A 22,618-nucleotide genomic window follows, 5' to 3' on the forward strand; every position below is an offset into this window, starting at 1 on the left:
TACGGTTAAAGGCCCATATTTATGGTCCCCACTTAAGTTTCAACCTCCCACTTCTGCGGCCTCAAGCTCGCATATGCGCACCCGCTTATGTAGTCTCTCATCACTGGTGTGGTCACGCTTCTGCGTCAAGAGTTTCGCATCTGCGGACACAACTCCTCCATCCCTTTCTCGTATCTGCGCCCTCATGGCTGCATCTGCGACGTCGCATCTGTGACTAGTATCCGCAGATGCGAAAGCATTAGACTCAGCAAAACTCCAGCAATGCAACACAATCCAAAATAAGTCGAAACCAATCCGAAACACACCCGATCCCCTCGGGTCCCCCTCCGAACATACCAACAAGTTCCAAAATATAACACGGACCTACTCGAGGCCTCAATTCCCACATGATAACATCAAAACCACGAATCGCACCACAATTGAAGCCTAATGAACTTTCAACTTCTAAAACTCATGTCGAATCATCAAATCAACTCGGAATGACATATATTTTGCATACAAATCCCATATGACACAACTGGCTTATTATAACTCTCAGGACCACAATCCGAACCTGATATTAACAAAGTCAACTTTCGGTCAAACGTATGAACCTTCCAAACGTTCTACTTACCAACTTAAGCCAAAAAGCACCAAATTCACCTACGAACCTCTAAATCCAAATTCAATCATACGCCTAAGTCCAAAATCATCATACGAATCTATAGGAATAATCAAAATACTATTTTGGGGTCGTCTACATAAAACTCAAACTCTGACCAACCCTAACAACTTAAGCACCCAACCTTGAGACTAAGTGTCCTAATTTACTCCCAAACTTCCCCGAAAATAAATCAACCACCCGGCAAGTCACGTAACCATAAATACACATATGTAAAGCATCAAATAGAGAGAAAACAGAGCGAAAATACTCAAAATTATCGATCGGGTCATTGCAATTATTTTGCGAAAAGTTTATTACTTCCATGGAATGCGTTTCGATAAGCAATGACGTAAGTGTTGGATGTACATCTTCACATGCAATTGGAAAGGCTTGGAGATGAGTTGATGTACATGATTTTCAGGAATTACTTTTTGACTTTTGTTGCCATTTCATTATCTGTTATGAATACCCCATGTAAAGAACAATCTTGACATGCTATTGTGAAGATTAGAAAAATTTCTACTTTGACCTTTGGCGATGCTTGGGATGGGCCTGAGCCGGGCTTGGTGATCTCGGACCCATTCCCTTATCCCAAACAAATGGGAAAAAATTAGAAATAACTTGATTTACAACTGGTAATTAAAAAATAGTCACCCTTTCAAAAGTAATCGAAATTTAGCCAATTATTTACGTAAAGATAAAATATGAACAAAAACACACTCAAAATTCGAAGAAATTCAACATAACATGTTATTTTTTTTACATATGAGATTCTAGCACAATGTGCTGGAGTTTCAATATAATATGTTGGAAACTTATACGCAAGAGCTCCAAAATCCAGCATATTATGCTGGAACTTTTTGTGTTTCAGCTAGGGTATTTTTGTCCAGATTTTATCTCCGCATAAAATAGTGGCTATTTTTCAATGACTTTGCAAACACTGCTATTCTTTTATTACCAATCCGAAAACTGGTTAGCCCATACTATTTTCACCAAACAAACACAACAACGTAATGATAGTAAGATTATATGAAATAGTTTGAAAGTATTTTGTCTAAAAAATTAATTAAATAAATGTATTGCATCAAGTTGATATATTTAAAAATAGAGATGGAAGGAATAGAAGTGAACAAAATTGGTTCCTTGAAAAACATTATTTTTTTGGGTGAAGAATTTTTTTATTAATCTCTACGAACAATAACAATTTCTTCGACCACGTACAATCTTCTTTTAAGAATATCTACCCCCTATATCTACTTTCTATATATAAATTTACACATTTATCTATCTACTAGAAACATGTAATGTGAACTATGGCCCCTATAAGAGAAAATCATCCAATTCTACTTAAGTATATTGTTTAACCAGTCTCTTTCCTTGTTACTCTACTTCATGCTCAAGAACATGTTCCTTCACAGTTTGCACTCTTGTCATATTTATTCAATCACAAGTTCAGGTCGTGGTAGTTTGAGATCCCAATAAGCATTGTTTCTTGCTTTCCAGATACGATATACTAGTGCTTCCAAGGTTGCAATGACAAAAGCCCTGCAACTTCTTTCTTCAGTACTTCTAGCCAGCCTCCTCTATATCCAATTAATGTCTGTGTGTTATACTCCTCTCCCTGTCCATTTAAGGATCCCTTGTAGGCAATTCATGGAGAAAGCACACTCAAAGAATAGATGCTTTACAGTCTCCATATTAGCACCACACATTATACATCTATTATTTTGGCTAATACCCTGTCTATGTAGTCTATCTTTGGTTAATAGTCGCCTATGCAGAACCAACCAACATATGAAATTATGCTTTCATATTTCTTCTACTCCATACTCATCTCAATCAGGGTGAATCCTCTTGTTCCCCCATTCTCCATTTGTACCCACTATTAACTGAATATTGCCCTTGGACTTTAGCCATCCATTCTCAACAAAGCTAGGTGCAAAGGTGTCTCTCGTAGTGCATACCTTTTTCCAGTACCAACAACAATCCTGTGATTGTGAGTACTGCCACCAGTCATTGTCTTTTAAGCAAACATTATTGATCCACTTTACCCAAAGATTATCAGCTTTTTGGGCAATGTTTCATACATACTTAGCTATAGCAGCTTTATTTCATCTGATATACTCAGTTATTCCCAATCCCCCTTCCCTCTTTGGTCTGCATACCAGGTCTCATGCCATAAGTGGGGATCTATTTGTGGCCACTTTTCCATCCCATAGGAAGTTTCTACAAATTGCAGTAATACCTTTGAGCCCCAATTTTGGGAGAATAAATATGGAAGCCCGATAGCTATGAATGTGGAGTAAAACTGAGTTTACTAGCATTACTCCCCCAACATACGAGAGGTGTCTAGAATCCCAGCTTCTTACTCGTGATGTAAGTTTCTCAATCAGAACATCACAATCCATTTTAGATAGCTTTCTAGCTGAGATTGGTACCCCCTAAGTATCTGAAAGGTAATGTCTCTTCAGCATATCCAGTCAGCTTTATTAGGTCCGCCTCACATTGAGGCATGCTTACACAGAATATGTTGGATTTGGATGAATTTGGGCATAAACCAGAAGCATTTGAGAATGTCTTCAAACCCTTTAGTATTAGTAGGACAGATTGGGAAATCCTATTTACTAAACAACAGTACATCATCTGCAAAGCAAAGACAATTCAGCCTTAAGGTCTTGCATTTTGCATGAAACCCAAATCCCTGATGTTTTTCCACCTGACTTATTATACTTGTAAAGCATTCCATGCATATAATAAATAGTATGTGAGATATGGGGTCACCTTGTATGAGCCCTCTCTTGCCTGTTATATTTCCATATAGACCCTCATTGATAGCTATGGAGTACTTGACAGTAGTAGTACAGTTTATAACCCATTTAATGAACTGGTGTGGGAAATTCAAAGCATGCAGCATCTCTTCAACAGACTCTCATTCGATTATATCATATGCTTTCTTCAAAATAATCTTTATCAAGCAATTACTAGTGGCTTGCTTTCTGTTGTATAACCTGACCAGATCTTGGTAAATAAGGAAATTCTGGGCAATAGATCTCCTTGCCACAACTGTATTCTAATTGACTGAAATTATATCTGGTAACACTTTTTTCAATATGATAGACAGCATTTTGGATACTATATTGTAGATAGTGTAACAACAGGCTATTGGTCTATAATCTCCAACAGTTTCAGCATGATCCTTCTTAGGTATTAAGGTAAGTACTGTGGCATTCCATATCTTTAAAATTCTTCCGAACTTGAAAAATTCCATCACACCAGCTAAGAGGACTTCTTTGATGATATCCCAACAATCTTTGAAGAACTGACTATTGTACCTATCTGGCCCTGGAGCTTTGTCTCCTACTGTTACCCATAGAGATGTTTTTATCTTTATTTTTGTGAAATCTTCTATTAGCAGCTTCCTATGCTCAGTTGATATCATTGGACCCTCCTTCACAGTTGCACTGTAGACTCTAGTCCTTTCAGAACTTGAGGTTTCAAGTAGGGAAGTATAGAAATCCATAAAGCTTTGTGCTATCCCTGGTAGTTCATTGATAATGTTCCCATTATTATTTCTGATTGTAAAGATCCTATTAGTATTCTTCCTAGCCTTGAGTATACTATGGAAGAGTTTGGTATTCAGATCCTCATAATTCAACCACTGGATCTTACATTTCTGTTTAAAGTATTGATCTCCAGCCACCTTCCAATTGTGGTATTCTTCAGCTAGTCTTGCTTCATGTTCTATCAGTTGTAGATTCCTTGGGTCTTTTTGTAGTTTACTTTGGCATTCATCCAGTTACACCTTGATTTTGTTAGTATTAACTTCTATATCACTGAAGTTAGTTTTGTTGATGCCCTAAAGAGTTGCCTTGAGTCTATTAAATTTGCCCACCAGTCCAAACATTTTGGATCCAACTATGTTTCTCTCCCAGCTAAGTTTTACTTCCTGCTGGAAATTTGGTGCCTGACTCCACATATTGAAATATTTGAATCTATGTTGGTTAGTCCCTTGCCCACTATCCCAATTAATTATAGCTGGGCAGTGGTATCATATTCCTTAATTCCCAAAGTGTGCTTCAGAGCTTGGTGTGATGACCCAAAAATGTCATCTTTAAATTTAATAATTAATTATGTAATCTAAAAATTATTTATCATTACTCGACTTGCGTGTGCAATCCGTAAAAAAATTTCAGAAAGTTTTCAGGTGAAGAATGGATTAAAATATGAATTAGATGTTTAAAACACAACTGAGTTGACTTTGGTTAATATTTTGAGCAAACGGACTCGGATAAATATTTTGACAGTTCCGGTAGGTCCGTATCATGAATTGGGACTTGGGCGTATGCCCGGAATCAAATTTCGAGGTCCCTAGCCCGAGATATGAAATTTTGATAAAAAATTAAAAGTTTAAGTTCAAATAGTGATCGGATGTCAAATTATGTGTAAACGACCCCGGAATAGAATTTTGATGATTCCAACAGCTCCGTATGGTGATTTGGACTTAGGAGCGCGATCGGAATTTTATTTGGAAGTCCGTAGTGGAATTAGGCTTGAAATGCCGAAAGTTGAATTTTTGGGAAGTTTGACCGAGGGGTTGACTTTTTGATATCGGGGTCAAAATCCGATTCTGAAAATTTTTATATCTCAGTTATGTCATTTATGACTTGTGTGCAAAATTTGAAGTCATTCCGAATTGATTTGATGTGTTTCGACACAAGATATAGAATTTAAAAGTTCAAAGTTCATTAATTTTGATTTGAGGTGCGATTCGTCGTTTTGATGTTGTTTGATGTAGTTTGAAGTTTTGACTAAGTTCGTATGGTATTTTGGGACATGTTGGAATAATTGGTTAAGGTCCCGAGGGTCTCGGATGGATTTCGGAAGGTAAACGGAATGGATTTCGGACAAAGAGTGCTGGAAATTTCTGTTGCAGAAATTTTGTGCATGGAGCCAACTTTGGAAACTTATATCTCGCCATTCATAAGGAACCAGAATATTTTAAAAACATGAAAGTTGTAGTCGTTTGATTATAGTTTCCATAAAGTTAAACCATTCATTATTTGGACATTTGTACAGAAAGTTATGACGGATTGAATGAAGGCTGGTAGAGCAGTTTCGCCAGAAATTTCACCAGAAATTCTGGTGCATGCAGCCGACTTTGGGAGCTTATATCTCGTAATGCATAAGGAATCAGAACAATTGCAAAACATAAAAATTGTAGTCGGTGGATTCTAGTTTCCAGAAAGTTAAACCATTTATCATTTGGACAATTGTACATAAAGTTATGATCAATTGAAGTAAGTTTGGTAGAGTTGTTTCTGGTGGACTTTTAGTGACGAAAAATGGACTTTTAGTGACGGAAAATGGACTTTTAGTGACGGATTGGCAGAAACTTAAGGACCAAAAATGGTCATTTCATTCATTTCGTTTTGGATTTTTGGAGCACGGTTCTTAGGCGATTTTCACGGGAAAACATTGGGGTAAGTGTTCCTTATCCTATATTGATTATATTTCATGATTCCATACTCATTTACATCATGAATCCATGAATTTATGGAAGAAATAACAAGATTTTTGCAAAATCTTCCAAAAACAAAAATTTAAGATTTGGAGGTCGAGTTGTTATCGGATTTTGATAAAATTTGTATGGGTGGACTCGTAATTGAATGGGTTGTCGGATTTTATAAGTTTCGCCGGATTCCGAGATGTGGGCCCCACGGGCAAATTTTGAGCTAATTTCAGATTTTAATGAAAATATAATATTTTCTTATGAAATTGATTACTATAATTTTTGTTGACTGTATCGAATTAATTATGACTAGATACGAGTCGATCGGAGTCGGAAAATCGAGGAAAAAGCATAATACTTGGTTAAATTGGAGCAAGTCGAGGTAAGTGACTTGTCTAACCTTGTGTGGGGGAAATTTTCCCTAGGATTAATATTAATGTGATTTTTGAATTGTGTTGAAAGTCATGTACACGAGGTGACGAGCGTGTACACGAGCTAAATTTGAAGAATTTTATTTTTAAATTGTGTAAATCATTGTTGTGCATTTATTAAAATATTCTATGTTGTTATATTCTTCATCATTGATTAAATATTTATATTTTAAATTTGTTTGATCTTCTCCTGCTAATTGTTTTATCTGTTTAGTTGGAACTTGGTTTCTTTTATTCTGTGCATTAGTTGAAGGTTGATTTTCTGTAAATTAAACATTATTAATTTAAAGTATTCGGCATTTTAAAACTTGATATTGAAGCAACGTGTTAAAGATTTTAAAATATTATTTTCCTGAATTATTTACTCCTGAATATTTTTGTAAGATTTCTGTACTGATTGTGATGGAGCAGTGAGCTCTTTATTGTGGAAAAAATATTGTTGTTGAATTATTTGGCAAGTTAAATTATTTGAGCACTTATGGTGCAAATTGTGATATATTGTGATATTGATACGCATGCGGTGGTATAAGGTCTGGGTGTTAAAACGCATGCGGTGAGATAAGGGTGGCTTGATACGCGTGGCTAGTAGGGGTAACTACTAGAAGTCATGCGGTGTGATAAGGGTGGCTAAAATGTGGGATGCTATTTCGGAAAAAATATTTTCTTTAAATAAATTGTGAAGGCTCCCGCGGTGATATAAGAAAATGAGATATTGTGAATTTATTTATGATTTGGGACTACGAGGTGGTACCTCGGTAGTGCCCCTGTTGATATTGATTTATGGTCATAGTTGCCTTCGATTAATTGTTGTGATTGTCATAAAGCTGAAAGAAAATTCTGTTTTGACTCCACGAGATATTATTTGTAATTAATTGGTGTCATTAAATGTGACATACTATTTGATTCATTTCCATGTCATTATCTATTCTCCAGTAGGGCCTGACCTGACCTCGTCACTACTCTATTGAGGTTAGGCTTGGCACACTTACTGGGTACCGCTGTGGTGTACTCATACTACACTTTTGCACATCTTTTTGTGCAGATCCAGGTATATTTTACCAGCCTAGACGTCAGTGAGTTACTTGCGCACGGAGACTTCGAGGTATATCTGCCAGTGTCCGCAGACTCCGGAGTCCCCTTCTATCATTTTATGTTGCTTCCTTATATTTTATTTAGACCTTGACATATAGAGACATTGAGAATAAATTCTTAGAAGCTTGTGACTTATTTCTATCGGGTTTTGGGAGTTGAAATTGTTTGAATTATATTTTATTTATTTCAGATATTTATTATTATTTTGCATTGATAGGCTTACCTAGTCTTAGAGACTAGGTGCCATCACGACATCCTACGGAGGGAATTTGGGGTCGTGACAAGTTGGTATCAGAGTACTAGGTTCATAGGTATTATTAGTCACAAGCAGGTTTAGTAGAGTCTTGTGGATCGGTACGGAGACGTCTGTACTTATCTTCGAGAGGCTATGGGACTGTTAGGAAATATTCACTTCTTTGATTCCTTATCGTGCGCCTTTGTTGATTTCAAAGTTCTAAACAATTGTCTTTCTATTCTCTCACAGATGGTGAGGACACGCACAACTGGATCTGATGATCAGACACTCGCGCCCCCTGTTGGAGCCACAAGAGGCCGGGGTCGGGGCAGAGGCCAAGCCAGAGGCTGAGGAAGACCACGTGGTGCAGCCAGAGCATCTGCATGAACTGCTGCACCAGAGCCACCAGTAGCCCCAGTTGGAGAGCAGGCACCTGAGACGCCTGTTACTACTCCTACACTTCAGGAGACTTTTGCCCAGTTTTTTAGCATGTTTGGCACTCTAGCTCAGGCAGGGTTAATTCCACTTGCTCCTGCCATATCTCAGGCCGGGGGAGGAGCACAGACTCCCGCCGCCCGTACTCCAGAACCACGAGCCCAAGTTGACCATGCCCCAGAGGTTATACCAGTGCAGCCAATTATCCCAGTTCGGCCTGAGATTAGGACAGTAGTTTCAGAGGGAGAGCAGCTCAGGCTCGAGAGGTATAAGAAGTACCACCCTCCCGGCATTCCAGTTTAGAGGAGCAGCCTACCAGTGGTGGCGGGCATATGAGTTGGATAGTCCGGCTAAGGCAGCTTCACTTACTTGGACTCAATTTTCAGATATGTTCTTGAAGGAGTATGTTCCTCAGAGTCTTAGGGATGCTTGGCGCACAGAGTTTGAGCAGCTGCACCAAGGTTCTATGACCGTGTCAGAATATGCGGTCCGATTCAGTGATTTGGCTAGGCATGCACCAGCCTTAGTTGCTACTGTTCGAGAGAGGGTTCGTAGGTTTATTGAGGGTCTTCACCCTAGTACCAGATACAGTATGGCCCGAGAGCTAGAGATGGACATCACATACCAACAGGTGGTGTCAATTGCTAGAAGATTGGAAGGTATGCGGACTCGGGAGAGGGAAGAGAGGGAAGCTAAGAGACCCCGAGATTCTGGCACATATAATAATTCTCGTGCCCCAGTTACAGCCCGACATGGTAGAGGTTATGTGAGTCATCCTATTCATTCAGCACTTCCAGCTTCCGGTGGTATTCCGACTACTCCCAGACCTCAGGTTCCATATTATGCACCACCAGTGTCTTCTGTACCTCCTGTACAGGGTGCTTTCAGCGGACAATCTAGTTGATCAGGCCCGAGCCAGTCCCAGCAGCCACATCCTCCGAGGGCTAGTTTTGAATGTGGTGACACTCGCCATATTATGAGAGATTGCCCCAGATTTAGGAGGGGTGCAGCTCCACAGATTTCTCAGGCCCCACCTATTCCACAGGGTCCTCCGGCTTCTCAGGCCATGATTTCTGCACCAGTTGCCACTCCACCTGCACAACTAACTAGAGGTGGAGGTCGGGCAGGTAGAGGTCGCCCTAGAGGGGGAGGCCAGGCCAGATATTATGCCCTTCCTACTAGGACAGATGTTGTTGCATATGATTCTGTTATCACAGGTATTATTCCGGTCTATCATAGAGATGCGTCAGTCTTATTTGATCCAGGCTCCACTTATTCTTATGTGTCATCTTATTTTGCCTCGTATTTGGGCGTACCACGTGATTCCTTGAGTTCTTCTGTTTATGTATCTACACCTGTGGGTGAATCTATTATTGTGGATCGTGTGTATCAGTCGTGTTTAATTATTATCAGTGGTTTTGAGACCAGAGCTGATTTATTATTGCTCAGTATGGTGGATTTCGATATCATTTTGGGCATAGACTGGTTGTCTCCCTATCACGTTATTCTTGATTGTTACGCTAAGACGGTGACGTTGGCTATGCCAGGTCTACCGCGGCTAGAGTGGAGAGGTACCTCAGATCATGTTCCTAGCAGGGTTGTTTCATTTCTTAAAACTCAACGAATGGTTGAGAAGGGGTGTGATGCGTATCTGGCCTATGTGAGGGATGTTAGTATTGATACTCCTAATGTGGAGTCAGTTCCTGTAGTAATGGATTTTCTTGATGTATTTTCAGCGGATCTTCCGGGTATGCCGCCCGACAGGGATGTTGACTTTGGCATTGATTTGTTACCGGGCACTCAGCCCATTTCTATTCCACCATATCGTATGGCCCCAGCAGAGTTGAAAAAATTAAAAGAACAGTTACAGGAGTTGCTTGATAAGGGTTTCATTCGGCCCAGTGTATCGCCTTGGGGTGCTCCTCTCTTATTTGTAAAGAAGAAGGATGGTTCTATGCGGATGTGTATTGATTACCGCCAGCTGAACAAGATTACAGTGAAGAACAGGTATCCATTGCCGCGTATTGATGACCTATTTGATCAGCTTCAGGGTGCCAGGGTATTCTCAAAAATTGACTTGCGTTCAGGCTATCATCAGTTGAAGATTCGAGATCCAGATATCCCGAAGACTGCTTTCAAGACTCGATACGGTCATTAAGAGTTCCTTGTGATGTCTTTTGGGCTGACCAATGCCCCAGCAGCATTTATGCACTTAATGAATAGTGTATTTCAGCCCTATCTTGATTCGTTCATCATTGTGTTTATTGACGACATTCTGGTGTATTCCCGGAGTCAGGAAGAACATGAACAACACCTGAGGACTGTGCTTCAGATTTTGAGAGAAAAGAAGTTATATGCAAAATTTTCAAAGTGTGAATTCTGGCTTGATTCAGTGGGATTTTTGGGTCATATAGTTTCGTGCGAGGGGATCAAGGTAGATCCAAAGAAGATTGAAGCAGTGCAGAGTTGGTCCAGACCGTCCTCAGTTACGGAAATCCGGAGTTTCCTTGGTTTGGCTGGGTATTATCACCGATTTGTAAAGGGTTTCTCTTCTATTGCTGCATCTATGACCAAATTGACCCAGAAGGGTGCTCCGTTCAGGTGGACCGAGGAATGTGAGGAAAGCTTCCAAAAGCTCAAGACAGCTTTGACTACAGCCCCAGTATTGGTATTACCTACAGGTACAGGATCTTATATTGTGTATTGTGACGTGTCGCGTATTGGTCTCGGCGCAGTGTTGATGCAAGACGGTAGTGTGATTGCTTACGCGTCCAGACAGTTAAAGGTGCATGAAAAGAATTATCATGTACATGACCTGGAGTTAGCAGCTATTGTTCATGACTTAAAAATTTGGCGGCATTATTTGTACGGTGTCCATTGTGAAATCTACACCGATCACCGGAGTCTACAGCATCTGTTTAAACATAAGGATCTTAATTTGCGGCAGCGGAGATGGTTGGAGTTGCTTAAGGATTATGATATCACCATTCTCTATCATCCGGAGAAGGCCAATGTGATGGCCGATGCCTTGAGTCGTAAGGCAGAGAGTTTGGGCAGCTTAGCATATTTACCGGTAGTAGAGAGGCCTTTAGCCATGGATGTTCAGGCCTTGGCTAACCAGTTTGTTAGATTGGATATTTCCGAGCCGAGTCGGATTTTGGCTTGCGTGGTTTCTCAGTCTTCACTTTATGATCGTATCAGGGAACGTCAGTATGATGACCCCCCATCTGCTTGTCCTTAAGGATACAGTTCAACACGGTGATGCCAAGAAAGTCACTATTAGAGATGACGATGTATTACGGATGCAGGGCAGGCTATGTGTGCCTAATGTGGATGGCTTGCATGAGTTGATTCTCCAGGAGGCTCACAGTTCGCGGTACTCCATTCATCCGGGTGCTGCAAAGATGTATCAGGACTTGAGACAACACTATTGGTGGAGGCGGATGAAGAAAGACATAGTGGGGTATGTATCTCGGTGTCTAAATTGTCAACAGGTGAAATATAAGCATCAACGACCGGGTGGATTACTTCAGAAGTTAGAGATTCCAGAATGGAAATGGGAGCGGATCACTATGGATTTCGTTGTTGGGCTCCCACGGACTCAGCGGAAGTTGGACGTAGTTTGGGTGATTGTGGATAGGCTGACCAAATCAGCTCATTTCATTCTTGTGATTACTACTTACTCTTCAGAGCAGCTAGCTCAGGTATATATTCGCGAGATTGTCAGACTTCACGGTGTACCAGTATCTATCATCTCTGACCGGGGTACACAGTTTACCTCACGGTTTTGGAGGGCAGTAGAGCATGAGTTGGGTACCCGGGTAGAGTTGAGTACAGCATTTCACCCTCAGACGGACGGGCAGTCCGAACGCACTATTCAGATACTGGAGAATATGCTCTGTGCGTGTGTGTTAGATTTTGGGGGTGCTTGGGATCAGTTCTTACCACTTGCGGAGTTCGCTTACAACAACAGTTACCAATCAAGCATTCAGATGGCTCCGTATGAGGCCTTGTATGGTAGGCGGTGCCGGTCTCCAGTGGGTTGGTTCGAACCAGGTGAGGCTAGACTTTTGGGTACAGACTTGGTTCAGGATGCCTTGGAAAAGGTTAAGTTAATTCAGGATCGACTTCGTACAGCCCAATCTAGACAGAAGAGTTATGCGGATCGGAAGGTTTGTGATGTTGCATTCATGGTTGGTGAGCGGGTATTGCTCCGGGTTTCGCCTATGAAGGGTGTGATGAGGTTCGGGAAGAAGGGCAAGTTGAGCCCTAGGTATATTGGGCCTTTTGAGATTCTTGAGAGAGTTGGAGAGGTGGCTTACAGACTTGCACTACCACCTAGTCTTTCTGCGGTTCATCCGGTATTCCATGTTTCTATGCTTCGAAAATATCACGGCGATCCGTCTCATGTGTTAGACTTCAGTTCGGTTCAGTTGGACAAGGATCTATCTTATGCTGAGGAACCAATGGCTATTTTAGATAGGCAGGTTCGAAAGCTGAGGTCAAAGAACATTGCTTCCGTAAGGGTTCAGTGGAGGGGTCATCCGGTCGAGGAGGCGACTTAGGAGGTCGAGAATGATTTACACAGCTGTTATCCACACTTATTCACCAGCTCAGGTACTTTTTCTAACTCCGTTCGAGGACGAACGTTTGTTTTAGAGGTGGAGAATATGATGACCCAAAAATATCATCTTTAAATTTAATGATTAATTATGTGATCTAAGCACTATTTATCATTACTCGACTTGTGTGTGCAGTCCGTAAAAATTTTCCAGAAAGTTTTCAGGTGAAGAATGGATTAAAATATGAATTAGATATTTAAAACACAACTGAGTTGACTTTGGTCAACATTTTGAGCAAACAGACTCGGATAAATATTTTGACAGTTCCGGTAGGTCCGTATCGTGAATTGGGACTTGGACGTATGCCCGGAATCAAATTCCGAGGTCCTTATCCCAAGATATGGAATTTTGATGAAAAATTAAAAGTTTAAGTTTAAATAGTGACCGGATGTCAAATTATGAGTAAACGACCCCGGAATAAAACTTTGATGATTCCAACAGCTCCGTATGGTGATTTGGACTTAGGAGCATGATCGGAATTTTATTTGGAAGGCCGTAGTGGAATTAGGCTTGAAATGCCGAAAGTTGAATTTTTGGGAAGTTTGACCGAGGAGTTGACTTTTTGATATCGGGGTCGAAATCCGATTCTGAAAATTTTCATAGCTCAGTTATGTCATTTATGACTTGTGTGCAAAATTTGAAGTCATTCCGAATTGATTTGATGTGTTTCGACACAAGATATAGAATTTGAAAGTTCAAAGTTCATTAATTTTGATTTGAGGTGCGATTCGTCGTTTTGATATTGTTTGATGTAGTTTGAAGCCTCGACTAAGTTCGTATGGTATTTTGGGACATGTTGGAATAATTGGTTAAGGTCCCGAGGGTCTCGGATGGATTTCGGAAGGTAAACGGAATGGATTTCGGACAGAGTGCTGGAAATTTCTGTTGCAGAAATTTCGTGCGTGGAGCCAACTTTGGAAGCTTATATCTCGCCATTCATAAGGAATCAGAACATTTTCAAAACATGAAAGTCGTAGTCGTTTGATTATAGTTTCCATAAAGTTAAACCATTCATTATTTGGACATTTGTACAGAAAGTTATGACGGATTGAATGAAGGCTGGTAGAGCAGTTTCGCCAGAAATTTCGCCAGAAATTCTGATGCATGCAGCCGACTTTGGGAGCTTATATCTCGTAATGCATAAGGAATCAGAATAATTGCAAAACATGAAAGTTGTAGTCGGTGGATTCTAGTTTCCAGAAAGTTAAACCATTTATCATTTGGATATTTGTACATAGAGTTATGATCAATTGAAGTAAGTCTAGTAGAGCTATTTCTGGTGGACTTTTAGTGACGGAAAATGGACTTTTAGTGACGGATTGGCAGAAACTTAAGGACCAAAAATGGTCATTTCATTCATTTCATTTTGGATTTTTGGAGCACGGTTCTTGGGCGATTTTCACGGGAAAACATTGGGGTAAGTGTTCCTTATCCTATATTGATTATATTTCATGATTCCATACTCATTTACATCATGAATCCGTGAATTTATGGAAGAAAAATCAAGATTTTTGCAAAATCTTCCAAAAACGAAAATTTAAGATTTGGAGGTCGAGTTGTTATCGGATTTTGATAAAATTGGTATGGGTGGACTCGTAATTGAATGGGTTGTCGGATTTTATAAGTTTCGCCGGATTCCGAGATGTGGGCCCCACGGGCAAATTTTGAGCTAATTTCGAATTTTAATGAAAATATAATATTTTCTTATGAAATTGATTACTATATTTTTTGTTGGCTGTATCGAATTAATTATGACTAGATACGAGTCGATCGGAGTCGGAAAATCGAGGAAAAAGCATAATACTTGGTTAAATTGGAGCAAGTCGAGGTAAGTGACTTGTCTAACCTTGTGTGGGGGAAATTTTCCCTAGGATTGATATTAATATAATTTTTGAATTGTGTTGAAAGTCGTGTACACGAGGTGACAAGTGTGTACACGGGCTAAATTTGAAGAATTTTATTTTTAAATTGTGTAAATCATTATTGTGCATTTATTAAAATATTCTATGTTATTATATTCTTCATCATTAATTAAATGTTTATATTTTAAATTTGTTTGATCTTCTTCTGCTAATTTTTTTATCTGTTTAGTTGGAACTTGGTTTTTTTTATTCTGTACATTATTTGAAGGTTGATTTTCTCTAAATTAAATATTATTAATTTGAAGTATTCGGCATTTTAAAACTTGATATTGAAGCAATGTGTTAAACATTTTAAAATATTATTTTTCTGAATTATTTACTCCTGAATATTTTTGTAAGATTTTCGTACTGATTGTGATGGAGCAGTGAGCTCTTTATTGTGGAAAAATATTGTTGTTGAATTATTTTGGCAAGTTAAATTATTTGAGCACTTGAGGTGCAAATTGTGATATATTGTGATATTGATACGCATGCGGTGGTATAAGGTCTGGGTGTTAAAACGCATGCGGTGAGATAAGGGTGGCTTGATACGCGTGGCTAGTAGGGGTAACTACTAGAAGTCATGCGGTGTGATAAGGGTGGCTAAAACGCGGGATGCTATTTCGGAAAAAATATTTTCTTTAAATAAATTGTGAAGGCTCCCGCGGTGATATAAGGAAATGAGATATTGTGAATTTATTTATGATTTGGGACTACGAGGCGGTACCTCGGGAGTGCCCTTGTTGATATTGATTTATGGCCATAGTTGCTTTCGATTAATTGTTGTGATTTTCATAAAGTTGAAGGAAATTCTGTTTTGATTCCACGAGATATTATTTGTAATTAATTGGTGTCATTAAATGTGACATACTATTTGATTCATTTCCATGTCATTATCTATTCTCCAGTAGGGCCTGACCTGACCTCGTCACTACTCTATTGAGGTTAGGCTTGGCACTTACTGGGTATCACTGTGGTGTACTCATACTACACTTCTGCACATCTTTTTGTGCAGATCCAGGTACATCTTACCAGTTTAGACGTTAGTGAAGCTACCTGCGCTCGGAGACTTCGAGGTATATCTACCAGCGTCAGCAGACTCCGAAGTCCCCTTCTATTATTTTATGTTGCTTCCTTATATTTTATTTAGACCTTGACATATAGAGACATTGAGAATAAATTCTTAGAAGCTTGTGACTTATTTCTACCGGATTTTGGGAGTTGAAATTGTTTGAATTGTATTTTATTTATTTCAGATATTTATTATTATTCCGCATTGATAGGCTTACCTAGTCTTAGAGACTAGGTGCCATCACGACATCCTACGGAGAAAATTTGGGGGTCGTGACACTTGGCAAACTAGTAATCAAGTCATTCACCAGTAATCTGTCAATTTTACTAGGGACACAAGACTACCAATTATCTCAAATCCTTTAAAGAGCATACTCCAACACAATGCTTAAATTCTCTTGTTTCAGATAGGGACACAAGACTACCTATTATCTCATCTCTGTTAAGTATACAATTAAAATCTCCCATTACTGTCCATGCCCCTTGAATTGTACCATGAATCCTCTCAATTTTCTACCATAGTTCTCTTCTTAAGGCATGATCAATGAAACCATATACTAGTGTCACCTGGAACATCAGTTTGGTACCTTTATGTACCACCTCATAGTGTATCAGTTGTGAGGTCATTAACATTATGTTGACATTTAAAATCAAAGGCTTCCAGAGTAACCAAATCCTACCACCAAGGTGGTGACTAGGATTTGTGGTGAAAGACCATTCACTACATAGGTTAATGGTCGTTGCTTGTACTTTGTGGCTCTTAACCTTAGTTTCCAAGAGCCCAAATAGACCAACTTTATAGTTGTGCATAAACAAATTCATTTCTCTGCTTATCCTGTCTATTTAAGCCCCCGGTGTTCCAAAATCCAATTTTATCTAGCATGAGGGAGGTCTCCCCCACCCCTCCATGTACCTGAACTCACACCTGTTATGCTAGTCATATTGCTAGTTGAGGCCTTTGCCTGACTCAAACTAGTCCCCAGGCCTGTACTAGTAGCAATCTCAATTTGTTTCATATTTGCTCTTGAGTCATCCTTTGTAGGTGTTCCAGCTGAATTGTTGTTCATCATTGAACTATTTTTCTTCCCAAGGGAAGGGAAGCAAAAGAGTTACTGGTAGTCACAACTACCTCTTTGTATTGTAACTGTTGTTTAGGTCTTCTTAGGCTATGCTGCATCTCCTTTACTTTATCACTTTCTAGCAATTTCTTCTCAACTGGTACCTTACCTTTCTACAAGTTATTCACCTGATTTGTGTGGGTTCCTTCTATCTGCTTGGTCAGCTTCCTATAGTATTGCTTGTCATGTACAAATATTTTGTAGTGGTCACACAAGATTGGTTTTCATTCATACTCAACTGGTTGCTTGATTATCTGCCTAGTTTCACTCTCAAACATGATTGTATCTGGATATGTTTGGTTCAACTGAACCTTAACCAAAACTCTAACACACATCAGTTTTTCCTTCATAGTTGTAGTTGTATTAGCTTTCACAGGTTTCCCTACCAACCCCGCAATTTTTGTTAGTGTTGTTTGTCCCCAATACTTTAAGCCAAGCCCTATCAATTTGATCCAGATGAGGACCTTTTCAACCATCACCTTGTTCATCTCAACATCTGGTCTCCATAGCTTCACAATCACTGGTTTCCTATCAAAGGTTTGGATCCCCTCTTCAATAGCATTAGTTCGAATCTCCACAATGTGGAATCGAACAAGGAATACACCTTTGCTAGTTTGTGCCACTTTGTCTATTCCCAGGGCTCCCTAAATGCGTTTGAAATACCCTTCTATAACTGTTAAAAGAGGGTTCGATCCTAGTATATAGCATACTACATCAGAATACCAATATTCCACCTCATTCTTAGTACCATCCATCGTAATTTAAACATTAGTAACAGGTGATTCTGCTGCTACTAAGTCAAACCCCTCTCTCAATTGTCTCCATGATTTGGGATTAGATTCAAAGTTTTGTGTTGTACCTTTTCCATTGGTGAATTTCTCCTTAGCATCAACCAGATCTGCCTAGGATGTCTTGCCAGTGCTCTGTTCGTCATTTTGCCCAGTGACCACATTTGGTGATCCATTTTTCCTGCTAGTTGTCATTAGTGTCACCATCAACGGCGGGATTTGCTTCAATTCCAGTGGAATTACCCCCTGAATCACATTCACACCTTTTGTTTTCTTTGCATCCTCTGATTGGGGAATCCCCATTTTCCCATGTTTAGCACCGTCAAATTTCCTTTCGTTCCTTGCCCTCTCCCTTTAGTCTTCAATTTCCTTGTCATCTAGCCTTAGCTGAGAGGAGCTCTCGTCCTGGAGAGAGTTTTTTAATAATGTTCCTTGAAAAACTTCAGTAATATGAAAATGACTTAAAATGTTAGTAGGACTTTGGGAGAGGTGAGTCATACTCTATCTATTTTAACTGATTCTTTTTTATAAAATTTAAAAAGATATTTTATATGACAATTTCAATTTGAGAATTCAATTTTTTTTACCTCAAACTACAGTTCTTATACATTTTAAATCATAAAAAATATAATTTTATAAATTTTCAATTATATTTTAAAATATTAATCAATGGCTGACCTGAGGCCCTGATAGTATACGAACTTTGACTCTAGTAAACAGAATAAACTTTTTTTGGGAGCATTCGGAAGAGGGGTGGACCCGTAAATTTGCTCCCGCTCAGACGCGCAATGCCGCTTACCCGCTGACCGCTATTTGCCCCGAGTATCGCTTACTTATCTCCTACTGTTTGATTTGTTTCGAAATCAATTCTACAAATTTTCAAATTCAAGTCACTGTTACCTGTTTAATCCGATTCAATATCTTGCTCAAATATCGAATTAGACATATATACAAACAAACATGGCATCATCAGGTACCATGAACAAGATCGAGAGAGCACACCTGATGTACAGAGAAGGCAAATACGCGGAAGCCCTGGGTTTTTATACAGACGCGCTTTCTTTGACCAAGACCAAGTCCCAAAAGATCGCTCTCCACAGCAATCGCGCTGCTTGTTTCCTCAAACTTCACGATTTCAAAAAGGTCAGATCTATCATCGATAATTACAAAGCAGAAATATGTTGAATTCGATATAAAAAACTTGAAACCTCAAATCTTGATACTCCTACTTTGGAACCTGATGCTTTCAGCTTTCAAATGGGAACTTCTTGCTGCTATGGTTCGTGAGAGTAAATGGTTACTCTTTTGGGAAATTGCTTGAAGATTAGCCTTTTACTGAATTCAGCATGACTATAAAGTTTTTCCTTTTCATTAATAACATAGTGCAAATGAAACAAAAAAGGATTTTCTCTTTTAAGTTAATGTTGACCCTACTTGTAGGGCTTTAAGTTCCAATTCAATAAATCATCTTTTTCAATTTACGTGCACCCGGCGTTTATACCAAACCAATGATAGCATGACATGTGTCTTCTGCATACTCTTTTATCACTTAAAAAAAGGGCAGTCTGGTGCACTAAGCTCCCGCTATGCGCGGGGTTCGGGGAAGGGCCGGTCCATAAGGTTCTATCATACGCAATCTTATCCTGCATTTCTGCAAGAGGCTGTTTCTGCAAGGGTCTTTTATCACTTAATTATGGTTAATTAATGTGCATCACCTCTTTATTACTTAATCATAGTAAAGTACATTAGTTTGCTGTAAACACCGGATGAGGGTAAGTTTTTACCCAGGCTGTGTACATAAATTCAAACTGGGTAGCTGCGGACTTTTGTCTATCCATTGTGTTCGTGATACCAGAATACTGCCAAAAGTTTCTGAATACGTTATTTATTAATCACGAAAGTCGAAAATAGCATATTGGTTTTCCTATTAGAAATATCCACGTAAGCTTGGTCGTTGTCTTTTTATTTTAGGTTTTCCCTATATAAGAATGTAATACCATACTGACATATCAAGGATATAAGTCAGCTGAAGAAGAGAAGATCGGTCAGTCTCCCTTTTGGTAAACTGTTAAACTGATGATGGTACTAACAATGAGGGCCAGTATTCCAACAGCGTTGAACATGTTCTCTACCAGATATATATGGCCTGCTATCTGTGCAAATTTTTTATTGAAAAGTTGAGCACTGTTTCTGTAGTTTGTGTTGATGAAGTATACTCTATTTTCTGCTTGGTGCTATTAGAAAGATAAAATAGGGAGGAAAGGGAGGATAAGCATTATCTCTCTTCAGCGCTTGTTTTAATCCTATTGTTGGGTATTGCCTTGTGCTGCAGGCAGCGGATGAATGTACATTGGTGCTTGAACTAGATCAGAAACACACAGGTGCGCTGATGTTGCGCGCTCAAACCTTAGTCACCCTCAAGGAGTACCATTCAGCACTTTTCGATGTCAATAGGCTGATTGAGTTGAATCCATCATCAGAAATGTATCAAAATCTTCATTCCCGTTTGAAGACACAACTGGTAGTTATTTTGCTTTTTTGTTGCGTTTCCTTTTTATATTTGTTTTTAACTTTTTTACCAGCTCCCGTCTATGTCTCTGCATATGGCTTAACTGTATATTAGCCTGTGTTTTTTCAACAATGTATTTGTTTGTTTTCATTTACTTTAACAAAATGTCATAATTAAAGCATTCGTCCTTGCTATCTTTGGGGGAATCAACCACTAAATTAAGACAGAGTTGAGGCATAAGTTAGTCAAGCAAATGAATGGACTCTCATTATATCCTGGTTTTCATACAGCTATTCATAAATTGAGTCACCATAGAGTCTAGTTTAAGTGCTCATATAGAGTAATGGTTTCATGATTCTTTGTTCCCGGCCAAAAGAGTTCGAGGTATACAAGATTGTTTTCCTTGCCATCTGTCCCTTTTTACAGATTTTAATTTGAGACGTTTCTTCTTTTGTTCAAGGAAAGTCACTTGCTCCAATACCTGAAGCTGAAGTAGAGTTCGAAGAAGATGAGAATGAAGATGAGGAAGAACAATGTACTAATAAAGAAACCAATGAAGGTGATGTAGGGAAAGACGACAGAGATGTCATGGAAGCAAGCGCAGGAGAAGCTGAGTCTGGAACTGTCGAACTGACAACTGAAGTTGGTGATGCTCAGACAGCTGAAAAATCATCTGAACAACAGTCCACTAGCTGGGAAGCAATTCCACAGCCAAAGGGACATTCACGGCTTGACTATTCTAGATGGGACAGGGTGGAAGATGAGTCTAGTGAAGATGACCATGACGATGACGATGACGATGAAGAGGATTCTCAGCCGCAATTTAGACTCCGCTTCAAGACTACTGGTGTGCGAGCTGTTAAGTAAAATGAAAAAAATATTTAATGCAAGTTGCATAAATTGGGCTACATCATTCTTTATTGTTTCATACGAAGAGAGCTGAAAGTTCATTGGGATTAGAATGATGGTAACTTGTTTCATTCAGCATCATATGTGGAAGTCTCTGGTAGGCTCTATTCCTCGAGCCACTTATTGAAGCTCCAGGTCATGTTGATAGTTGCTTTTTCTGTGAGCACAGAATCAATGTACATCTTATATGAAGTGATTGAGCAACAGAAAATGAGATAATCGCTGGCAAAGTGAGATTTGTGTTGCTTCTGGCAGTGTTACTTCGACTCTATAGTGCTATTTTGATTGGTTCCCTATGTCTGAAGACTGGTGTCCATGCTGCTGGCTGTACGGTCTCCTTTGGTGGCACGAATGTAGATTTACGTCTTTGGATGCATGATTCTGCTGAATGAATGAATTGTAAGATCCCCATAATGCTCTTTCCTATTTCATTGGCTACCGATAGATCAAAGATCAGCAATAGGAAGAGGAACATACCTTTTCTTTTATTTTTTATTTTTTATTTTTTGGGGGTTATGTTGTAGTATCTTTTTACATTAGCAAATGTAACATATCTTGTATTGTTAATGAATCATGAATTATAATGTTCCCGTTAAATTACTAATAATATCTGCAGACAGCTTTGGGTAATAAGCTGTCTCCATTTTACCTCTTTATTTCAGAGTATACTTGTCGAGAATTAAGGTGGAAGATTGACAGTAGTTATTAGTTTCTTAGTCTTATACTCTTATCAGTAGTACTAGTACTATATTTGTATTTTTTTCTTATTCCTGGTTCTTTATATTACATGTTGTGCCATTTGTTCTTATTATATTGTTGTTGCTACTGTTTGTTACTTTATTTTCACTGTTTCTTGAGCCGAGGGTATATCGAAAACAACCTCTCTACCTCTGCGTACACACTACCCTCCCCATACCCACATGTGGGATTACACTGGGTTTGTTGTTGTTGTCTTTCAGAGTATACCTGAAGTTGAAACACTGACCATCCCCCTTCACGCAGGAATCTACTCTTTCAGCCTTTTTCTGCGACATAGATGAATGGAAGAGTTAAATTTTAAGCGCATCATACCATATTTTAGATGAGTGGGCTTTGTTACCCTTCTCTAGAAAGCTATAAATAGATGGACTAAGACTAACAATACTAACAAAGAGAAGGAAAAGAAATCAAGTTGAAGTGGCAGCATGAGTTGAGTTTACACGGATTCTACTGTTTTTGACAAATTCTAAATGCAAGTCTTTCGGAGTATGTGCTAAGTTTGTGATTTGATTGAATTTTCTCTTATAGTTGATTCAATTTTATCTCTAATTCAAATTATGTAAATGAAACTAATTGCAGATTTGAAGTTCAAATCC

At 39.1% G+C, this 22,618-nt stretch overlaps 1 protein-coding gene and 1 long non-coding RNA gene across 8 annotated transcripts in view; one reads left to right on the forward strand and one right to left on the reverse strand.

Moving 5' to 3' along the window:
• LOC142164230 (uncharacterized) overlaps positions 1-20,178 on the reverse strand; it is a 29,294-nt gene extending 9,116 nt beyond the window's left edge. For 3 of the 7 annotated variants that reach the window (XR_012694911.1, XR_012694915.1, XR_012694916.1), the window contains exons 1-4: positions 19,054-20,178; positions 18,848-18,970; positions 18,524-18,714; positions 17,917-18,250 (exon numbers count right to left, since the gene is read on the reverse strand). This is a non-coding gene — a long non-coding RNA (uncharacterized LOC142164230). Of the gene's footprint in view, positions 1-15,677; positions 18,251-18,523; positions 18,715-18,847; positions 18,971-19,053 lie in introns of those variants that run through there. The other 4 variants (XR_012694910.1, XR_012694913.1, XR_012694914.1 and 1 more) reach the window with 2 other exon arrangements.
• LOC107773707 (uncharacterized) lies at positions 18,702-21,919 on the forward strand. Its single transcript, XM_075221721.1, has 3 exons — positions 18,702-18,988; positions 20,178-20,366; positions 20,820-21,919. The coding sequence occupies exons 1-3, from the start codon at positions 18,806-18,808 to the stop codon at positions 21,219-21,221; spliced, it is 774 nt and encodes a 257-aa protein (XP_075077822.1). The 5' UTR covers positions 18,702-18,805; the 3' UTR covers positions 21,222-21,919.
• The last annotated feature ends 699 nt before the right edge of the window (positions 21,920-22,618 follow it).

This window comes from Nicotiana tabacum, chromosome 9 (assembly GCF_000715075.1).
Source record: "Nicotiana tabacum cultivar K326 chromosome 9, ASM71507v2, whole genome shotgun sequence".
NCBI classification, from domain to species: Eukaryota; Viridiplantae; Streptophyta; class Magnoliopsida; order Solanales; family Solanaceae; genus Nicotiana; species Nicotiana tabacum.

What these genes read in the sequence shown, in the direction of transcription:
- LOC107773707 (XM_075221721.1), top strand. Translation starts at nt 18,806, where the DNA reads ATGGCATCATCAGGTACCATGAACAAGATCGAGAGAGCACACCTGATG. An exon ending in AACTTCACGATTTCAAAAAG is followed by an intron (nt 18,989 to 20,177) that starts GTCAGATCTATC and finishes CTTGTGCTGCAG; the next exon opens with GCAGCGGATGAATGTACATT. An exon ending in CCCGTTTGAAGACACAACTG is followed by an intron (nt 20,367 to 20,819) that starts GTAGTTATTTTG and finishes GTTCAAGGAAAG; the next exon opens with TCACTTGCTCCAATACCTGA.